At 39.9% G+C, this 18,987-nt stretch overlaps 1 protein-coding gene across 3 annotated transcripts in view; it reads right to left on the bottom strand.

The window, feature by feature from the left end:
- The window catches only part of epb41l3a (erythrocyte membrane protein band 4.1-like 3a), a 36,374-nt gene extending 23,191 nt beyond the window's left edge, over positions 1–13,183 (bottom strand). For all 3 annotated transcript variants that reach the window (XM_031750456.2, XM_031750470.2, XM_031750466.2), the window contains exons 1-10: positions 13,121–13,183; positions 6,772–6,862; positions 6,520–6,693; positions 6,250–6,354; positions 6,136–6,178; positions 5,986–6,061; positions 5,772–5,893; positions 5,582–5,678; positions 5,411–5,498; positions 779–931 (exon numbers count right to left, since the gene is read on the bottom strand). In XM_031750456.2, the coding sequence (XP_031606316.1) occupies positions 779–931; positions 5,411–5,498; positions 5,582–5,678; positions 5,772–5,893; positions 5,986–6,061; positions 6,136–6,178; positions 6,250–6,354; positions 6,520–6,693; positions 6,772–6,852 (939 nt within the window). In that variant the 5' untranslated portion in view covers positions 6,853–6,862; positions 13,121–13,183. The remainder of the gene's footprint in view (positions 1–778; positions 932–5,410; positions 5,499–5,581; positions 5,679–5,771; positions 5,894–5,985; positions 6,062–6,135; positions 6,179–6,249; positions 6,355–6,519; positions 6,694–6,771; positions 6,863–13,120) is intronic.
- Between the last annotated feature and the right edge of the window lie 5,804 nt (positions 13,184–18,987).

The raw sequence follows: 18,987 nt of genomic DNA, 5'->3' as shown, positions 1-18,987 counted from the left end.
GATCCGCAGTAATGTGGCCACTCTAATCTGCTGTTGTGGTGATGACAACACAACTGAGTGTAAAGGCAAAGTTTTTGATTTACTGGTTGATCTACGTGTCAGTGTTCACCTATGGTGACAAGCCAATAAGACTGTGGAGAAAAGCAATGTAAACAAGCTTTCTTTGAAGTGTGTCTGTGCTAAGCGATAGGATGAGCAGCTCAGCCACATTTCTTTGTTTGTAACCAGGTTAAAAGTGACTCCGATGTCACATTGCGCACTGGGTAAACAGTTTCAGTCAGGATTTAGAGTCCACTGTAGTACAGAAACAGCACTAGAAGAGTTTACGAATGACCTAATTGTTTTTAAGCAGGAATACACAGCATGTTAATTTTGCCACTCCCGGATTTTTTTTAATCTTTGAAAATTATGTTTTCTTTTTTCTAATTATGAGATGTAACCAATTGCTATCAACTCAAGACCATTTATTTTATAAAACTGTTGTAAAATAATGAGGAAACAGTCTATACCTGGATATGAAATGGCTTATCATTCAGTTGTCAAACTATGCTTGAGCAATTTGCAGGGACTAAGTAACATCACAGAAACATTACGCTGCTTAAGTACAGCATAAGGGTCAGTGTAACATTGATATATTACCATAGATATAGTATTCTGTTTAACAGTGAGTGAAATAAAGCCACCTTGTGGCCAGTTGACAGCTGATGTGAAATAATGTGTCACATTTTACTGAAAGGTGGTGTTTTTTCCTCTGTGGTGCTAAGATGTGTGTTCTTACCTCTCCTGGTCGGATCTTGATGTAGAAGTTGTTTCTTTTGTATGAAATCTTCAGGATCTTTGGCCACGAGAACCTGTTGATCCTCAGTCTATCTCTGTAGACCAGCAGACCACTGTTGCACACACCCAGCATAATAGCCACACCCTCTGAGTCCTGCACAAATACACAAAAACACCATGGTTCCCAAACTAACACGGAACTCTTCAGTCATGTGTTAGCATTATCGAAGGATCCTGAAACCAAGAAAGCGTTTTAAAATATCTCCGGGCACTTAAATAAAACTTTTGGGAGAAATGAATCGTGTTTATTTGGGAAGCTATTTGAAGCAGTAGCTAAAACATCTTTCTAAGTCAATTCCAGCAGTCTGTATTACACGAAGATGCAGCATTACCAGTTTAATTAAAAAAAACAAAAACAAAAAAACAAAGCTTAGAAAATTTGCTTATTTGGGTTTTTAAATGTTTTTAGAGGTTCTTATAATGCCGCTGGTATTTTCCTTTCTGGTGGAGGTCTGAATCTGAGTTGAGCTGTTGAAATCTGTGGTTCTCATAAGGTAACACTTGCAATTCAAAGGTCATGTAATCATTCAGAACAAAGCCCTGTGTTGAAACTAGCGCTCAAAACATCTTTAGACTGCAGTTCTTTTCTGGACACATGAGAGATTTAAACTGTGATCACAGCTCTGAGAGAATCAGAATATCGAGTGTTACATAGACAAGAGCCTCAGTTTTCTCAGTTGTCTTTTAATCATCACTAAACTACTTGATGCTTGAATAGAATAGAATGCCGTTATTGTCACTATACAGTTGTACAATGAGATACAGAAAATGGGTGGGAGCATGGGGGTGGATTTAAGGGCTACTGTGAAGTCAGGAGCTGTTTATGAATAACTTATGAATAACTAACTCTACAAAAAAACAGTAACATCCAGATGAAAATGTTTGGATTAACACACACACATTTAAAATACAACCACATATAAACACGCCTACATACAGGAAAGAGTCTTACCTCTGACTTAGCTGAAGACAGGCAAACAAAGCCGCTTCCTATCATCTACTCCATTCAGACAGACAGACAGATGACAAACAAATAAAAAAACAAAACAACAAAACAAACAAAACAAAAACCGAACAACAACAGAACAGCTGGTCTAAAGTTATACCAGTTTTAGAGTGATAACACCGCTGTACATAAAAACATTAAAGGGTAATGCTACCGTCCCTGCAAGATCTAACCATCAGTGTTTAGCTTACTGTCATTCAGTGCAAGCAAGTTTGTTCATCTTCGTGGTGCTCTTTGTTTAAATGAAGCTGCTCACTGATCACATGTACATGCGCCACTTATAGCATCAAACAGGATAATGTTTGCTATCTTAGACAGGTGCACTTATCTTCTACCCAACATAATAACACTATAGCAGCAAAACTTTAAGTAATGACTTCAATGATATTTAACAACTGGAAAAATACAACAGCGCAGAAGTGACGACTTTGTCTTTTACAGCCCACAAAAGTCTGATTTTCTGAAGCAGTTCATTTCATTTTACATGTTACAAATTTACAAAAGAGAATTCACAGACGTTGCAGCCTTGCTGGAGAATAGCTAAGTGGTTCTCTCTGTTTGTTAAATGTTTAATAACTGAATATAAGAGCAAGGTAAAATGAATTATCAGCATGTGCATGGACTTCTGTGCAAATTCACATCCACTCTGCAACACATTTTTAATAACAACCAGTCACACATTTTCTTACTTAACTTGCCAAACAACTTACTAAGCCTTAAAGCCCTTCCACAGTAGAGTTACTGGGAGAGTTTTTTTCTTAAGTTTTTGCTAGAAATGTATAGTCTAAAGCTCTCTGAGAAGATGTATGTTGAATGTTTGTGTACACAGGTACATTTGAGCCATAGACCTTGGCCACTATTTCCAGTCATTTTGCAGTTTTTATTGGATCTGTGGTTGTGCACATTATCTCACTCATCTTCATATTTGAATCCACTAACTCTCCACCCTCAGCTTTAGAAGTGTGCTCTTGTTCAGATGCTCTGCTTTTACTTCTATGCAATATTAGGCAGAGTGTCAGTGTTTAGCAGTCATTGACTACTAAATTTTTATTTATTTTCCTATAAAAGTGTCTGCAACATATGAGATCCTTGTGATCGTTCTTCACTATATCAAAGAAACATTTAACAAAATAAATAAATAAAATAATGTAAATAAAAACCAAAGTGGTAAAGTGAATGAAAAAAAGGGCTGTTGTTCTTGCATCAAGATTGGCCGAGGCTGGACACCCATTCAGTGGAATAGGTCCCAGCCCCTCTGCAATCCTGAAATAGATAAGCAACTATGAAAATGGATTGATGTATCAATGACTCGGGAGAACTAAGTAAGTCAAGATGGATTCAATCATCCAAGATAAGTCCACATCCTCGAGTCTTATAATAAATCCTGGAAACCATGATCAACAATTCTGTGATTACAGGATTTGAGCTTTGCCTCAGCAGAGCACAAGCTCCATGGGAAATAGTATGATTCACGCTAAAGGTGATATAAAAAACAAAAGCAAAAACAAGAAAATTGGGGTGACAAAAAGTGACAAAATGAAAACGCAGTCATTATATAACTGAAATTAATTCAATTTAATGGCATTTTCCTCTAAAGCACAACAAGTATAAACTGCTGAAAGAAAGGGAATGTCATAAGTTTTTTTCTTCAGGTACCATGGTGAGGATATTACAGCACGAGCACCTGAATTTTTTGTTTTCACATGAAGTTGGGTTGTGTTTTTCCTTTACACATACAAAGTGATGAAAAATCTGAACAGGCTGACTGTTGTTCTGCCTGGAGCAAGGCCTGTTGTCCCAAAGGAGCTATGGAGGAGACAAAAGCTGGAGCTAAATGGAGAGCTAAGCGTAGGATATACCATCATGGGGATTGTGCTAATGTACACTCACATTTCCTAGACCGTGGTGTGACCTTTTTTTTTTTTTTTTTTTCGGATCAGAGAGTTAATCTGAATAAATGTGGAGGGATAGCACTAGCAGATAAATGTTGTTTAATTCCAGACAAGTGTGGCAAAGTGATTACTCTGTGGCCTGAATATTGAACTGCTAGCTGTAGGATGCAGCCATATTACTTGCTGTGGGAATTTTCTCCTGTCATTGCTCTGGCTGTTTGAATTCAGTTTGAATCAATATACTGGTTAGATTCCTCCATCAACTGGACATAGAGGTCATCTTCAAAATCCTCCAAAACTGTAGCTGCACTGAATGGTAACACACACACACACACACACACACACACACACACACACACACACACACACACACACACACACACACACACACACACACACACACACACACACACACACACACACACACACACACGGCAAAGTGACACAAAATGCAGAGAATGAAATCCATTCTTCGAAAATGTCATTCTGTGATGTTTCATGCAGAGTGAATCAGTGGAAAACAGCCTTGATGGAAAAACCATTACTGTCAACCAATATGCACAGACACATGCATACAAACACAGGGAAACACACTCACATGTAATTGACTCTTGACAGGAACTGGGCCATCCATATTGATCAGATTGTTGGGTCCAGAAACCAAAACACTCTGTGTGCTTTCACATGTTCATTCAAGGACGAACACAGTCTGACCACATTTAATTTTCGTGGGGGTCAGGATGAAGAAGACGAACAGTGCCTGTCAATCTAGTCAAATCTGACAACTGACATCAGTTAAAATGAACGGTCACAGCCTCTGGAACCTAGCGTGACTACCAGTAGTTAAATCTGCATTTTCTTTCACATATACATGTTTTGTTCAGAGAAATCAATAAGTGCTTTGCACCTGACCTGGGAATCAGCTGATTCTACACTGCTCAAAACATTAAATAACCACTTTGAAAACACATCAGATCTCAATGAAAAAACAAAAGCATGATGGTTGTCTGTTACTGATAAGGACTGGGTAATGTGTTGGGAATGAAAGGATCAGCCTGCAGAGGCCTGAATTCAAAGACACCAGGAAAATCAAATTCTGTCACATAAGCTCAGGATGAACCAGCTCTCATCTGTGAAAAACTAATACCAGCGATGGCCCTGCCATTTCTGGTATTCTGGGGAAATGTCAGTCAGACTCCATGGTGCTGGGTAGTGAGTACTAGAGAACGTCGGGCCCTCAGGCCACCCTTGTGACAGCCTCACCCTTTAAGAAAATGCTTTCTAAAGACCTGAACTAATCATGAATCGCTGTATCACTGCAACATCTATTAAGAATATAATGTTGACACTTATGTATTTATGAACTGCTGGAGTCATTCCATTTCATTTGTAAATGCTTTATGATGCATAGATAGTCCTTGTCACACAAATACTAAATAACTGGTAGCTGCCTGAATTATCTATGACTTGCAATATTGCTAAGTATTTATAATGCCTGTATTGACACAGTCACAGACATGTTGTGCATTTTATCCATGTGCAGGTGGAAACATGCAGATCCAGTATAGCAATCACTATTGTACCAATACCAATCACTATTGTGATGATTTAGGGTAGAAACTAAGTTGTTGCTATTTTTAAATAATGGGGCTTACTGTCAACAGAGTGTTTTTACCTTTGCATGATGGAGGTCGACTCCATACATGGAAAGTTTCTTTACATTTTCCAGGAAATGCATCTCGGCTTCAGCTGGAGTCATTCCTCTAAAAACACAGTCATACACTTAAAAATCTTTGCTGCTCTGAATATTGACACCGTTTAGAAAAAAATATGTGTTGTGAAGAACCTGTAGGTTTTGTGCAGCTCTATGATCTTCTCTTCCATTTCTTTAGTTTGATTCGGAGCAAAGCACAATTCACTGATGTAGTCTGCACCACAGTCATCTGAAATATGTAAACAGTGGAACGAGCGGTCAGAGTAAGAGAAAAATGTGAACAGAGAGGGCACAGTATAGTATAATAGGGCAGACTGAGTACCGGGATCATAGTCTCCGAGCTCTGACTGGACTGTGTAGGAGCCGAGGATGGTGTGAGTTGCAAATGAACAAGGAAGACAACCAGAAACTATATCCTGCCTGAGCTGGAGACACAGGAAGTACCTGAAGGCAGAAAAAAATGATCAGCGTCATCATACATGGAAACAAGCAAGACATACACTATTGAGCTTTGATTGACAGGTGTGTGGCCCTACCTGGTGATGTCCTCAGACAGCTGTGCAGGATCAGGAGGGTAAAACTTTACATTAAAGGAGAAGTTCCAGGGAACACCTGTGACACAGACAGCGATGAGTTGTATAACACACAGGGTTAATCTGCTGAATTTACTGTGGGACCATACTGACCTCTGACCTGCTTCTTCATCTCCTTTGCTGGATCCAACCAGTTCTACAATAAAAAGGTCAGAGGTTAGAAAGACAGGTGGAAGACAGTAAACACACGGGTGGACAGACGGGTACCTTGTTATTGTCAGCATCTCTGAAGGATAAAGCGAAGTAGTCTCTCTCTAGCAGGTTTATGTGTTCACAAACCTTCTCAAACAGCTGCAGACCTCGAGCTCGTTTCTAAGCACAGACAGAAATGGGTTAGTGATTTTACTGTTTGTCATTTGGGGCCCTCTCCCTCCTGATTGTTATTTCTGTTGTGATTTATATATTTTATTGGTACTCCATCTGTCTTCACTTTTTTCTCATCTCCATCCTCCTTTACACACACACAGGCCATCTCACCTCCACAGTGCAGGTGAACATGGAGCCATCTAGCAGGGTCACTCTGGCCTGCATTGTTCTAAAGCTCAGTGGGTTTCTAGCAGGAGAGCGAGCAATCCAGCTGCTTGACGACAGGTTACTGGCTGAGTCCTCTGCCAAGGAGCTCTGAGCTTGGGACACCCCACCCTTCTCGCCCTAAGGAAGTAGGAAGTGATGTCACAGCAGTATTGCTCTCATGATGTTTACTGATCCTTCTTTCCTTTGTGTTTTTACCTGTTTCGGTGTGGAGTGGTTGGCAGCTTCAGGGAAAGACTCCGCCTCTGTGGGCTGGGCTTCACCTAGCTCTGTCGTCATGGTGAGTCACCTGCCATACAGGGAGTGCAGAATTATTAGGCAAATGAGTATTTTGTCCACATCATCCTCTTCATGCATGTTGTCTTACTCCAAGCTGTATAGGCTCGAAAGCCTACTACCAATTAAGCATATTAGGTGATGTGCATCTCTGTAATGAGAAGGGGTGTGGTCTAATGACATCAACACCCTATATCAGGTGTGCATAATTATTAGGCAACTTCCTTTCCTTTGGCAAAATGGGTCAAAAGAAGGACTTGACAGGCTCAGAAAAGTCAAAAATAGTGAGATATCTTGCAGAGGGATGCAGCAGTCTTAAAATTGCAAAGCTTCTGAAGCGTGATCATCGAACAATCAAGCGTTTCATTCAAAATAGTCAACAGGGTCGCAAGAAGCGTGTGGAAAAACCAAGGCGCAAATAACTGCCCATGAACTGAGAAAAGTCAAGCGTGCAGCTGCCAAGATGCCACTTGCCACCAGTTTGGCCATATTTCAGAGCTGCAACATCACTGGAGTGTCCAAAAGCACAAGGTGTGCAATACTCAGAGACATGGCCAAGGTAAGAAAGGCTGAAAGACGACCACCACTGAACAAGACACACAAGCGGAAACATCAAGACTGGGCCAAGAAATATCTCAAGACTGATTTTTCTAAGGTTTTATGGACTGATGAAATGAGAGTGAGTCTTGATGGGCCAGATGGATGGGCCCGTGGCTGGATTGGTAAAGGGCAGAGAGCTCCAGTCCGACTCAGACGCCAGCAAGGTGGAGGTGGAGTACTGGTTTGGGCTGGTATCATCAAAGATGAACTTGTGGGGCCTTTTCGGGTTGAGGATGGAGTCAAGCTCAACTCCCAGTCCTACTGCCAGTTTCTGGAAGACACCTTCTTCAAGCAGTGGTACAGGAAGTGGAAGTGGTACAGGAAGAAGTCTGCATCCTTCAAGAAAAACATGATTTTCATGCGTCCAAGTACTCCACAGCGTGGCTGGCAAGAAAGGGTATAAAAGAAGAAAAACTAATGACATGGCCTCCTTGTTCACCTGATCTGAACCCCATTGAGAACCTGTGGTCCATCATCAAATGTGAGATTTACAAGGAGGGAAAACAGCACACCTCTCTGAACAGTGTCTGGGAGGCTGTGGTTGCTGCTGCACGCTGTTGGGATTCAGAGATTCTTTTATTGCTATCATATAATCTGCCTTATGATGAATGTATTAATAACATGTTTTAGAGTATTATTTTAACAGTAATATTGTTTACAGGGTTCATATTGCATTGAATATGTTTGTCATCACATTGACCTTTCTATTTACAGGTGTAGTTATGATCATTTTATACACATTGCATATCTGTGCTTGTTTAGAGTTGATGTTCCATCCAAGAGGGTTTTAAGCTTCACTGGTGAGAGTGTCCAGGTGATACATGTTGAGGGAAGATGAGAACATAGCAGGTTAATTGCATGCATGCTTACAATACACATAAATCTAGTAGCAGGCCTGAGCGAAGGCCCAAGTGTCTTCTGCTTCTTATTTGAGACCTGCGCCAATTCAGTATACTTAGAGATTGAGGACGAGGGTCAATTATTAGCCCTTAGAGGCCCTGAAGCTTGAAGTTATTACCTTAAAAGGAAGGTGTTATCAAAAAGAGAAGTTATATGTCTGTTTACAGTTATTAGAGATGTACAAGATGTACCCTTGTCTGTAAACAATGACTGTACATAATGTATTTTTGACCTGTATTGACGTGTATGTGGGGGTGTGATGCTCTATGCTATAAAACCAGAACCCAGTGTATTTTTGTCAGAGCAAAACAGGCCATATGCTGATGATTGTTCTCCGTTGTCAATAAACTCATCGTTTGATTGCACTTTTCTGGAGCCTCCGTCGTTTGTTGTCTGATCTGCAGTTGATCGATCTCGCTTCAACGCAATGTTGATGGTGAACAGATCAAAACACTGACAGAATCCATGGATGGCAGGCTTTTGAGTGTCCTTGCAAAGAAAGGTGGCTATATTGGTCGCTGATTTGTTTTTGTTTTGTTTTGAATGTCAGAAATGTATATTTGTGAATGTGGAGATGTTATATTGGTTTCACTGGTAAAATAAATAATTGAAATGGGTATATATTTGTTTTTGTTAAGTTGCCTAATAATTATGCACAGTAATAGTCACCTGCACACACAGATATCCCCTAAAATAGCTAAAACTAAAAACAAACTAAAACTACTTCCAAAACATTCAGCTTTGATATTAGTGAGTTTTTTGGGTTCATTGAGAACATGGTTGTTGTTCAATAATAAAATTATTCCTCAAAAATACAACTTGGCTAATAATTCTGCACTCCCTGTATATTAATAACATGGTTACCATAGAGTTTTGTGGCGTTAAAGCATGAGAAAACACTGTCTGAATGTCACATAAACGCTGGGTTCACATATAGTAGTAATAAACATAATGTTCTATGTCTGAGAGTGGTTGAAAGGACTAGAAACGGACATTTTTTTTAAAAAAGGTCAATGATAAGCCGTGTATGCGACGCACTACATTTAGCAGTGAGTAGTATAATTTTCACACTTTAACAATAAAAACATCAGTCACTGCCGGTCAAAATGTCACAAGTTCAAATATTGGTGATGTAGGATAACCAGTCAGTGTTTTCACCAAAGATATATCATTTACAGTCACAAGAGAAACAAGTAAACCTGATTCAAACACAAAGTTTGAATTTGATCGAATAATATGCGATTATTCTGTCTCATCAAACTGAACAGCCTGACCTCCATCCAGCTGTCAGGTGATGGTTTGCCATGGCAACACGAGGGAGCGGAGAGAGGGATTAAGGCTGAAATTCAAGCTGATGTAATCTGGTTTGGATTCTGACAGACAATGGCGATAATGTTGTTTTTTTTATTCATTGCTTTTATCAAATCTATAGAGTCCAGAAAATTAGTGTTCACTGACCTGCACAGAGTGCATGAAACTGTATCCTAAATCAATATTCAAACTTAATAAAACCTTGAACCAAACTAAACCAGAATTAGTTCAGACTGGATTGAGGTTATTACTGAACTGTTTAGGGTCAAGTTGTTCTCCAATATGATAACAGAAATAACACACAGCATGTTTCCTGTTGGTACTCTGTACCAACAGGAAATTTGTATTTGTGTGCTACCCTGTTGGTAGCACACAAATACACTCCAGGCGCTGCTCAAGCTCCTGCCCTTTTGGCCTCTTATTTCATAAGCGCCTTTTTTGTGACACAGATTTTTTTTCAGTTTCTATTTCTATATTTGATATTAAATTTGGCCCATGGAATCCATTTCTAAACAAAATGTCTGTTTTTGCATCTTGTGAATCCTTGCTCTTCACTATATCACACAAATGTAGAAAATAATTTTTGAATCTAAAAACTGTAGCACCAAAGTACATGAAAAACTAACTTTGTTCCATTGTCAAAACTTTCGGCCACGATGGTATGCAAATACTTGGACGTTAGAAATGTTGTGATCAGTGGCACAAGCAAGGTGCAAGAATACATCAAAGTATGTGCAAGTCCATGAGAAATGAGTAGCAGCATGTATTAAATGTGAGTATTAATTAAATACAATGATAAACATTTCTGAAGCTAAAAAACTATCCAAACTGGGTTCCATATTGACAGCTGTCCTTAATATTATAGACCTCTGACATTGGTAAACTAAACTTCTACAGAGGAAAAAAACAGAGACAGACAGAAATGCATCAGTTTGTGCAATGATGCACCAACTACTTTGGATCATTTGTGGACCACCTAACTGAAATATTACCACACATGCAACTGAACATTGAGTGAGTATATAAAGCCAGCTCCAAGTACCGGTCATTTAGGCCTGTATATATGTTCACATATTCATTTAAATTGACAGCCTCACTTTTGTATCTATCTCGCTTTTCACCACAAGAAACTGATACAGAGCCTGCACCACTGCTATCAGCGCATCAGTCTTTCTGTCATCTGCCGCTCAATTCTCCCCACACTCGTGGCCAAACTTCTCCACCCTTTTCCAACTGAGAAACATTGCCTAAGACTTCTCCCGAATAATCACCCAAGCCACTTCTCATTTAGATGCAAATGACCCCAGTGCAAGCTGGAGGTTATTGCTTGATGAAGCCAACAAAACCACAATATTGGCAAAAAGCAGCGACGGGATTCTGAGGCCACCAAACCAGAGACCCTCCGCCCCTTGGCTACACATAAAAATTCTGTCCAAAATAAATTATTTTAAAATGATTATAACTATAGCAGAATTGGTGACAAAGGTTTAGTCCAATACCCACTGAAAATGAGTCTGACTTATTGTCAGCAATGCAGGCCAAAGTCTCACATTGACTGTACAGGTACTGGGCAGTTTGCAACAAGAGGCCTGATATCCCATACTTCCGAAGCACACTCCCCAGGATACTCTGAGGGATGCAGTCAAATGCTTTCTCCAGGTCTACAAAAAACATATAGCATGGTTAGGCAAAGTTCATGAAGCTGGAAAGCAATCACCTGCTCCCGTTCTTGAAAATGGGGACCACCACCCCAGTCTGCCAATACGAGGCACTGCCCCCAACTTCCACGCTATGTTGCAGAGGAATGTCAGCCACAAGTGCCTAAAACCATTCAGAGCCTTGAAAAACTCAGGACGAAATCTCATCCAACCACAGGCACTGCCACTAAGGAGTTGTTTAACTACCTCAGGGATCTTTGGGAGGCTGTGGATTAGATGATAGTGGGTCATCTACCAGTTGGAAGGTCGGTAAATTGATTTGAGTCGACTCAATTCGAGTTGTGCTAAATGACAAAGACTCATTCGGTCTAATGAAAACATGTTGGAAATCTGTCTGCATTTACAAATTAGATAGCAGTTGTTTCCAAACCTTCAACAATCTCTCTGAGAGTGAGTGCAGTCTGTCAGTCAGACTGCAGCTGAGAGGTTGCCTCCTATTGCCTTACCATCAGAGGCGCTCGTTAGTTTTGCATTAGTATGCAAAACATTGCCATGGGCCCCTCGTAAGCCCAAACATGTCTGAGAGCAAGAGCAGCAGCAGTCAAGGTAAAAAGGTCAGTGTTTTTCATATAAAGCTTTTCTGCACTTTTCTCTATACTTCGTCTACATAAGAGAGCATCTTAAGGTTCAGTATCGTGCCCAAGGGTACTTTGGCATGGAGACTGAAGCAAACAGCAATCAGAGTCAGTACATGACAGCCCCCCACCAAAAAAAAGGGGTAGGTCTAAAAAAACTATGCAAGAACAAGGTTACATGGTGGGAAAGGTTTTTAAGTAACCGTTTTTTTTTTTTTTTTTTTTTTTTTTTTTTTAAAAAGAAGAAAAAAAAACTAAACCTAGATCTCAGGTAGAAAATATTTTTCAATTTCAATAAAAATATTATTACATCAAATTTACCTGAATATCATGATAAAACTTTGCAGCCATAACTAAGTACCAATAGTTAATAAATAAAATAGTTTCTGAAGCTAATGAGCAAGGCTCATTGTTTTGGTTCGTCGTGGCTGGTTACATTTTTTTCCCCATGACACATTAGAAAAACTAAACACTCACGAGTATAATGATTTACTTTATTATGCATACCTGCACACCTTATCTAAATTGCAGAGTTGCCGGGTGTAGCAGTAGTGCTATTGTACTGCACTCTATAGTGACAACTGTCTTTAATATTGACGTTGGCCCCTGACACAAAGAGAATTTTTTTAAAAAAAAGCACTTCAGTCCAACATAGCCATTAACCATGATCTCGCAAATAAAAACATCATTTATTTTACTGAGTTCATTAGAGGTCACATTTATAGCAGAGCTGTTGCACTAAAATGGAATAGTTTGCACAGACCGGTGTGCCTAATAAAGTGACAGATTTTCACAATATCAGCTGATTCATCGAATCTGCTGCCAGACCCACAGACCCACAGACACAGAGCCTAAACCGGTTTTTTTTAATATATCACATTCATTCTGAATCATTTACTGGTGTAATTTCATATAAAAGATATTTTTATATCCTACGGCGGTATTTCCGGTGGACGAGACTGTCCCAGCGTGTTTGAGTCTTTGTGGTTCTGCAGCAGGAAACAAACACACACCCTGAGCTGCAGTGTGATGAAGTACTAATGATGCTCTTTCGCGCTGTCTCTCTTATCATCGATAACAAACTGCTCATGGCTTCAATCACTGGTCACTGAACAGTAATCGCTATTCTTTCTCCCTCTCTTAAGTAAATCATCCCATCATCTTTACCTGTCCTGAGCAGGACGCTTGCCCTCTTCCTCCCGGTAGCGGACAGCTTTTTTTCTGATCACGTCATGTCTCACTACGACACACCGTGTCGCCGTGGCGAATCGCTGACGTCAGCACGCAAGGTGCTTTCAGATGTGATTTAAAAAAAAAATAAAGATAAAAACAGTGTTACGCTGAGTACGGACCCCCAAGAGTGCCAAAATGAAATGACTAAATACATCATTAGCCCTTTATTTTCCAAGATTCATACAATCCGAATATCATCCATTTTAACCATTTTAATTTTCTATATAGACCAAAATGTTAAATAAAAGGTTAAGTAATTGGTGAAACGTGTTGTTAATTAATTAAAATTGAAAATAAATAAATAATTGGTTAAATGGATCATTTTTATTTTAAAAAGATGAGATGAAAGATGAAAGAAAATTATTTCACTTTTTAATTCCTATATATGGTCCCTGTGCTGCAGTGCTTGATGACTTTATTTTTATCTGACAACCTCACCCATCGCTCTGGAGTTGCTTCTTCCTTGGGTGTTTTTCAATACCAGCTACAAAGAGTTTGTCCTCGCTACTTCCTGCGTGGAAAGTGCACTCAGGAGTGTAGACATCGGATTATAGGGCGACTGTGAGTTAGCAGTATACTAGGGGATATCAACTCAGCTTTACTGTGTGCTTTACTAGTTATTTAAAGTTTTCCAAAGCCCCACAAAGCCAAACTGGCAGCACCCACCAGCCCCCACTCATTCCCCAGTTGCATCCGCCCCACCTATCACCAAGAGACGGCACAGCAGGTGCAAATATGGAGCCCCTGCATAGCTGCCACAGCACCTGCCCAACCACAGCAAGCTAACCCTCATGGAGACACCAGGAGGCACACCAGGCCAGCCACCATAAGGACTGGGAAGCGAACAGCAAGAGTAAAAGAGTTAGAGACGCAGGGGGCCAACGGCACAGCCCCCACCTGATTGTGTCGAGGGATTGGTGAGTTGCATTATCATGGCAGTTGGGGTAGAGGACAGCAGGCAGTCAATACACATTATTGCCAGACAGGCAGTCAGATGGTAGGGTCTGTGCTGCAGTGACAGTTCAAATAATTTCATGAGGCACTGAAGCACAGGAAGCATGAAACAATTAAAATAGCGTAATAATCAAATATGCCTTAAAATAAGTTGATATTTTAATAAGTTAATGCTAAACTTAAAAATTATGTTTAATAAAATGTTATTTATTTATTTCTACTGTAACTGTAATTAGCACAACGACACAAGTAATTAATTATTCTTTTGTGTGTTGCATTTAGGAGTTATATAAAATTGATTAATTTATAATGAATTAACTATGTAATGAATGATTTAACTACTCCATGTGTTCTGTGCATAGACTGTAAATAAAAGACAGACTTAGCTTACAGGTCTGGAAAATTCAGTCCCTGAAATCTGCGTTCTTTCTCAACTTACAAACTTTATTTATACAAAGCTTGGCTCTGCAAGATGCTTGCAAGAATTCAAATGTGCATGTACTGCTCTATAGCTGTCCAAAACCTAAATCAATAAAATCTGAATATGTAAAATAATGTATAAATGAAACCAAGCAATAGGTTAGAATAGTTTATTAAAAAATAAAAAATCCTCATCTGTGTAACGTGCAGGTCTGCCATGGGTGAAAGCTTTACTGCATCTTTATTATATCTGTGTGTGTGTGTGTGTGTGTGTGTGTGTGTGTATTTACTTACCAATACAGTTGAAACAGAAGGTGATCCATCCAGAAAAAAAGAAAAGGAAAAAAATATATTATTGAGTATTTATCAATAAAACATCATATCATTTAAAGTAAATTCAGAAAAAAACAAATATATGTGTCACAAAACATCCCCTCTGAAACCACACTGCTGAATTCCAAGACAGAATAAAAGGAAAGCTAGTTCCTGCAAAAACACATAAATAATACGCTGCTTCAGTTCAGCACCATCCTGAAATGTGTTCCCATAACAATATGTAAATGAGACAATATATGGTAAACATAAAAAAAAATCACAGGTTACTCAGTTATGCATCAAAGAGGGGTGTAAAAACCTTGTCGTGACACGATTTAACATAATTGTCCAAAACACAGTGAGAAAGTTATGAATATAATCAGCTACGGTAGACTAATAGTAACATTAATATATTTACATGGTCACCTACCCATTATGATGGCAATCAGTGATTCGTCCCACCAGAACCCACAAATCTCATTTCATATTATGGGTACAGCTACAAAGATGAACTATACAGATTTAACTGTGATGAACCTCTACTATGTCAGTGCACTGATTCAGCAGCAGAATTGGTCCTTATTGACCCTTGCTGTCTGTAACTGAGCTTCCCCGCCATGGGATCAATAAAGTCTTGCTTATCTTATCTTATCTTATCTTATCTTATCTTATCTTATCTTATCTTATCTTATCTTATGTTTCCTGGATGAGCTGCTGTTTGACTTTTTGGGGACAGGAGAATTGCTATCAATATGAAATTCTCCTACACATTTCTATGCAAACATTTTTCAGTCTCATTACATTTTTCATTCTTAGTACAAGAGAATGGTTGAGTAAACCATTCTCTTGTACTGGCCTATCTTACCTGTGCTTACAGTCTCTCTTCTGAATCATGTTCAACTCTGAACATTTCAATGTTTCTGCCATTCATTAGAGTCTCCTAAACAATTCTGCTTATACTAATCCAGTTTGTTTAGTTCCTTAATGCCACTGGATACTTCGATTAGCCAAACTGGATTCTGTCTTCCTAGATGACCATCTGCTTTTTGGCTCGATTCCTGGCTGCTCCAGTCTACATGGCAAATATCCTTGGGCAAGATACTAACCCCAAGTTGCTCACTGACACATCCATCAGAGCGTGAATGTTAGATAGAGAGCACTTAAGCATATAAAAGGTGCTGGTGTGAACGTGTGAAGCGGGCATGTTGCATAAAGCACTTTGAGTGCTCAGGAAGAGTAGAAAAGCACTACATAAGAGCCAATCCATTTACCATTTACATTTTAGACTAACCCAGCAGATGGTTTGATAGAGGAGTGAGGAGGTCAGAGGACTGTGAATGACGATCATTGAACACAAGTGGTGCCTTACAACAACCACTGTCTGCCATCTACAATGCAGTCTTGAGTTCTCTTACCCACATAGCAGACAAGTCTGGCACGGATCTGGTGTCAAGCTGGCACTGCTGACTGACTTCTGGCATGGTAAGTGGTATGTCAACCAAATGTGGGCCAGGTCTGGCAATGTTGGCATTGTTTATGTGATGGCATGCCACATCTGGTCCAATTATGGTTTGGTTTATGTGGCCCAGGCTCGTAGAAAACAGGTCTTACCTGGATCCGGCCTCAAGCTGGCACTTCTGACTGACTGGTATCATGGCAGCGTGTATTTCCAGATGTGGGCCAAGTCTGGCAGTGATGGCACTATTTATGTTCCTATTTTCCTATTTTAGTTCGAAGACCCAAATGCCATGTTGCAATACTATACTGCTATGGTAGCTAACATTTCAAATGCAGGTTTGACAGGTTTGTGAGTGTACACTTTATCCAAAACCTAGTGAGGGTTTACTCATGTTAACCACTGGGTGGCTGTAGCTCAGGAGGTAGCGCAGGTCATCTACTAATTGGAAGGTTAGTGGTTTGATCCCTGGCTCCTCCCGTCTACATGTCAAGTGTATGAATGTAGTTAGGAAGCACTCAGTTTAGAGAGATTGGGTGAACATGGCATGTTGTATAGAGCACTTTGAGTAATCCAGGAGAGTAACAAAGCGCTATTTAAGAATCAGTGCATTCACTGTCTGAACAGAGTTTTGTCAGGTCACTTTTACACTATTATGTTCCAGCACATATTGTACTTACATGGGTGGTTTAAGGTACGTATTGGGCTGACATCTGGAGCCAGAGCTGAAACTGTTCTAGGCCAGCACAGGCCCAGCAGTGTGTCTGCAACTGGCCCATGGCTGCACACATGGCCCACATACCCCAAATGACGGCCCTTTGGTGGCCCAGACCAGGTTTGTCAGAGGTAATCCACACATGGGCCAGCACAGAACCACCAGTGTGTCTGCAACTAGGCCACCAAAGTGCCATCATTCTTTGCGGTATGTGGGCCATGTGTAAGCACATTGTGTGGGCCAGATCCGGGCCATACCAAATTTGCTATGTGGGTACCAGGCACCTCAACTCCCATATGGACTTTCTGTCAGGTGAAATTCAGTAGGTTAAATGGTAGAGTCAGGTAAAGTCTCATAGCAGTTTTACCCAAAACCTCAGGTTGTAATGACCCACAACCTTTTTAAATACCTGGAACTTTCTGCCTTTCGGATGAGAGAAACATGTTATAAAAAACCTTAAAGAAGTCCAGTTGTCTTCTGTCCAGCTCCAAGACTATCACCCTTAGTTATGCTGCAATAGGTGTGGGCTACTGTGGGATTCCCATGATGCATTGAGTGTTTCTTCTTCAATCACCTCACCTTTCACGAACTACATGTTAACAGACCTCTCTGCATTGAATCATACTTGTTATTAAGCTCTGTCTCTCTTCCATAGCATGTCTTTATCCTGCCTTCCTTCTCTCACCCCAACCGGTCGCAGCGGATGGCCCCGCCCCTCCCTGAGCCTGGTTCTACTGGTTCTTCCTGTTAAAAGGGAGTTTTCCTCCCCACCCATAGGGGGTCATATAATTGTTGGGTTTTTCTCTGTATGTATTATTGTACCTTGCAATATAAAGTGCCTTGAGGTGACTGTTGTTGTGATTTGGCGCTGGATAAATAAAATTGAATTGAACTGAATTGAATCAACATAAATATGTGAATTCATAAACTGATTTGGGGATAATGTAACACAACACATCTAGCAGGCAATGCACTAAACAGAGCACTAAAAAAAGATTGGAAGTAAAGTATGTGAAAATTTCAAATAGGAGTGTCTGTAAATGACGTATTCATTTACTCCTAGCAAATTTTTGTCCCAGAAACACCAAACAGGATTTGAGTTATCAGAAGCTTTGAGGGTTCTGCTCAATGTGTTAGCTGTTCCTAGACAGAGACCATGGATGTTGTGCCTGGAATTTCCTGAAGCCACTCTCCTAGTTTTGTAGCAACAAGGAGATTTCCATGGAGTTATTAACCCAAAACCTGGCATGGGGCTGAGGGTTGCCAAATTTCACTAGAACTGGATTGAAAATCATAAATGTGCTCATTGTTGTTGCAAGAGTATGCAGCCTGTTAAAATTGTCTCTACAGCTATCTGTAACCCAAAGTTGAAGCTCTGTCATGGTTTGAAGATGTACTTAACTCTCTGAGGTCTAAGCTATTGTTGGTAGTAACCCTAACTCTACGCTAACCCTGTATCTTGGAGAAAACCTGCTCATCTGACTACCACAGGACTCAGAGCCTCTAGTTGTTCTGCCCTGAGACTTTGGAATGCACTTCCACCACATCTCCGGACTACAAACTCTCTCTACTTTAAAATAATGTCTCAAAACTCATCTATTCAGAATTGCATACCCTTCATCATGTCTTGATATTGGTCTATTTTTTATCATGATTAGCTTTTATAATTGTTTTTTATTTTGTTTAGCTTGTGTTTTATTTTGATGTACTAAAGTGAGGTGACCTTGAGGGTCTTTAAAAGTGCCCATAATGTATGTATTGTGCTTAAAGAAATAAATATGGCTAAAAATTATTACTAAAATGTCAGCTTAAGGCTTCTAAGGTGGTCATTCAGACATTCAGAATCAAAAGCAGCATTTAAATGCTCCTTTCCTAAAAAACTGAATAAAAACCCAAACCCACACACACACACCTTTAAAATGTCCTATTTTTGTCTTTTTT

The sequence above is a fragment of the Oreochromis aureus genome, linkage group 9 (assembly GCF_013358895.1).
Source record: "Oreochromis aureus strain Israel breed Guangdong linkage group 9, ZZ_aureus, whole genome shotgun sequence".
NCBI lineage: Eukaryota > Metazoa > Chordata > Actinopteri > Cichliformes > Cichlidae > Oreochromis > Oreochromis aureus.
This window is presented reverse-complemented; position numbering and strand designations above follow the sequence as displayed.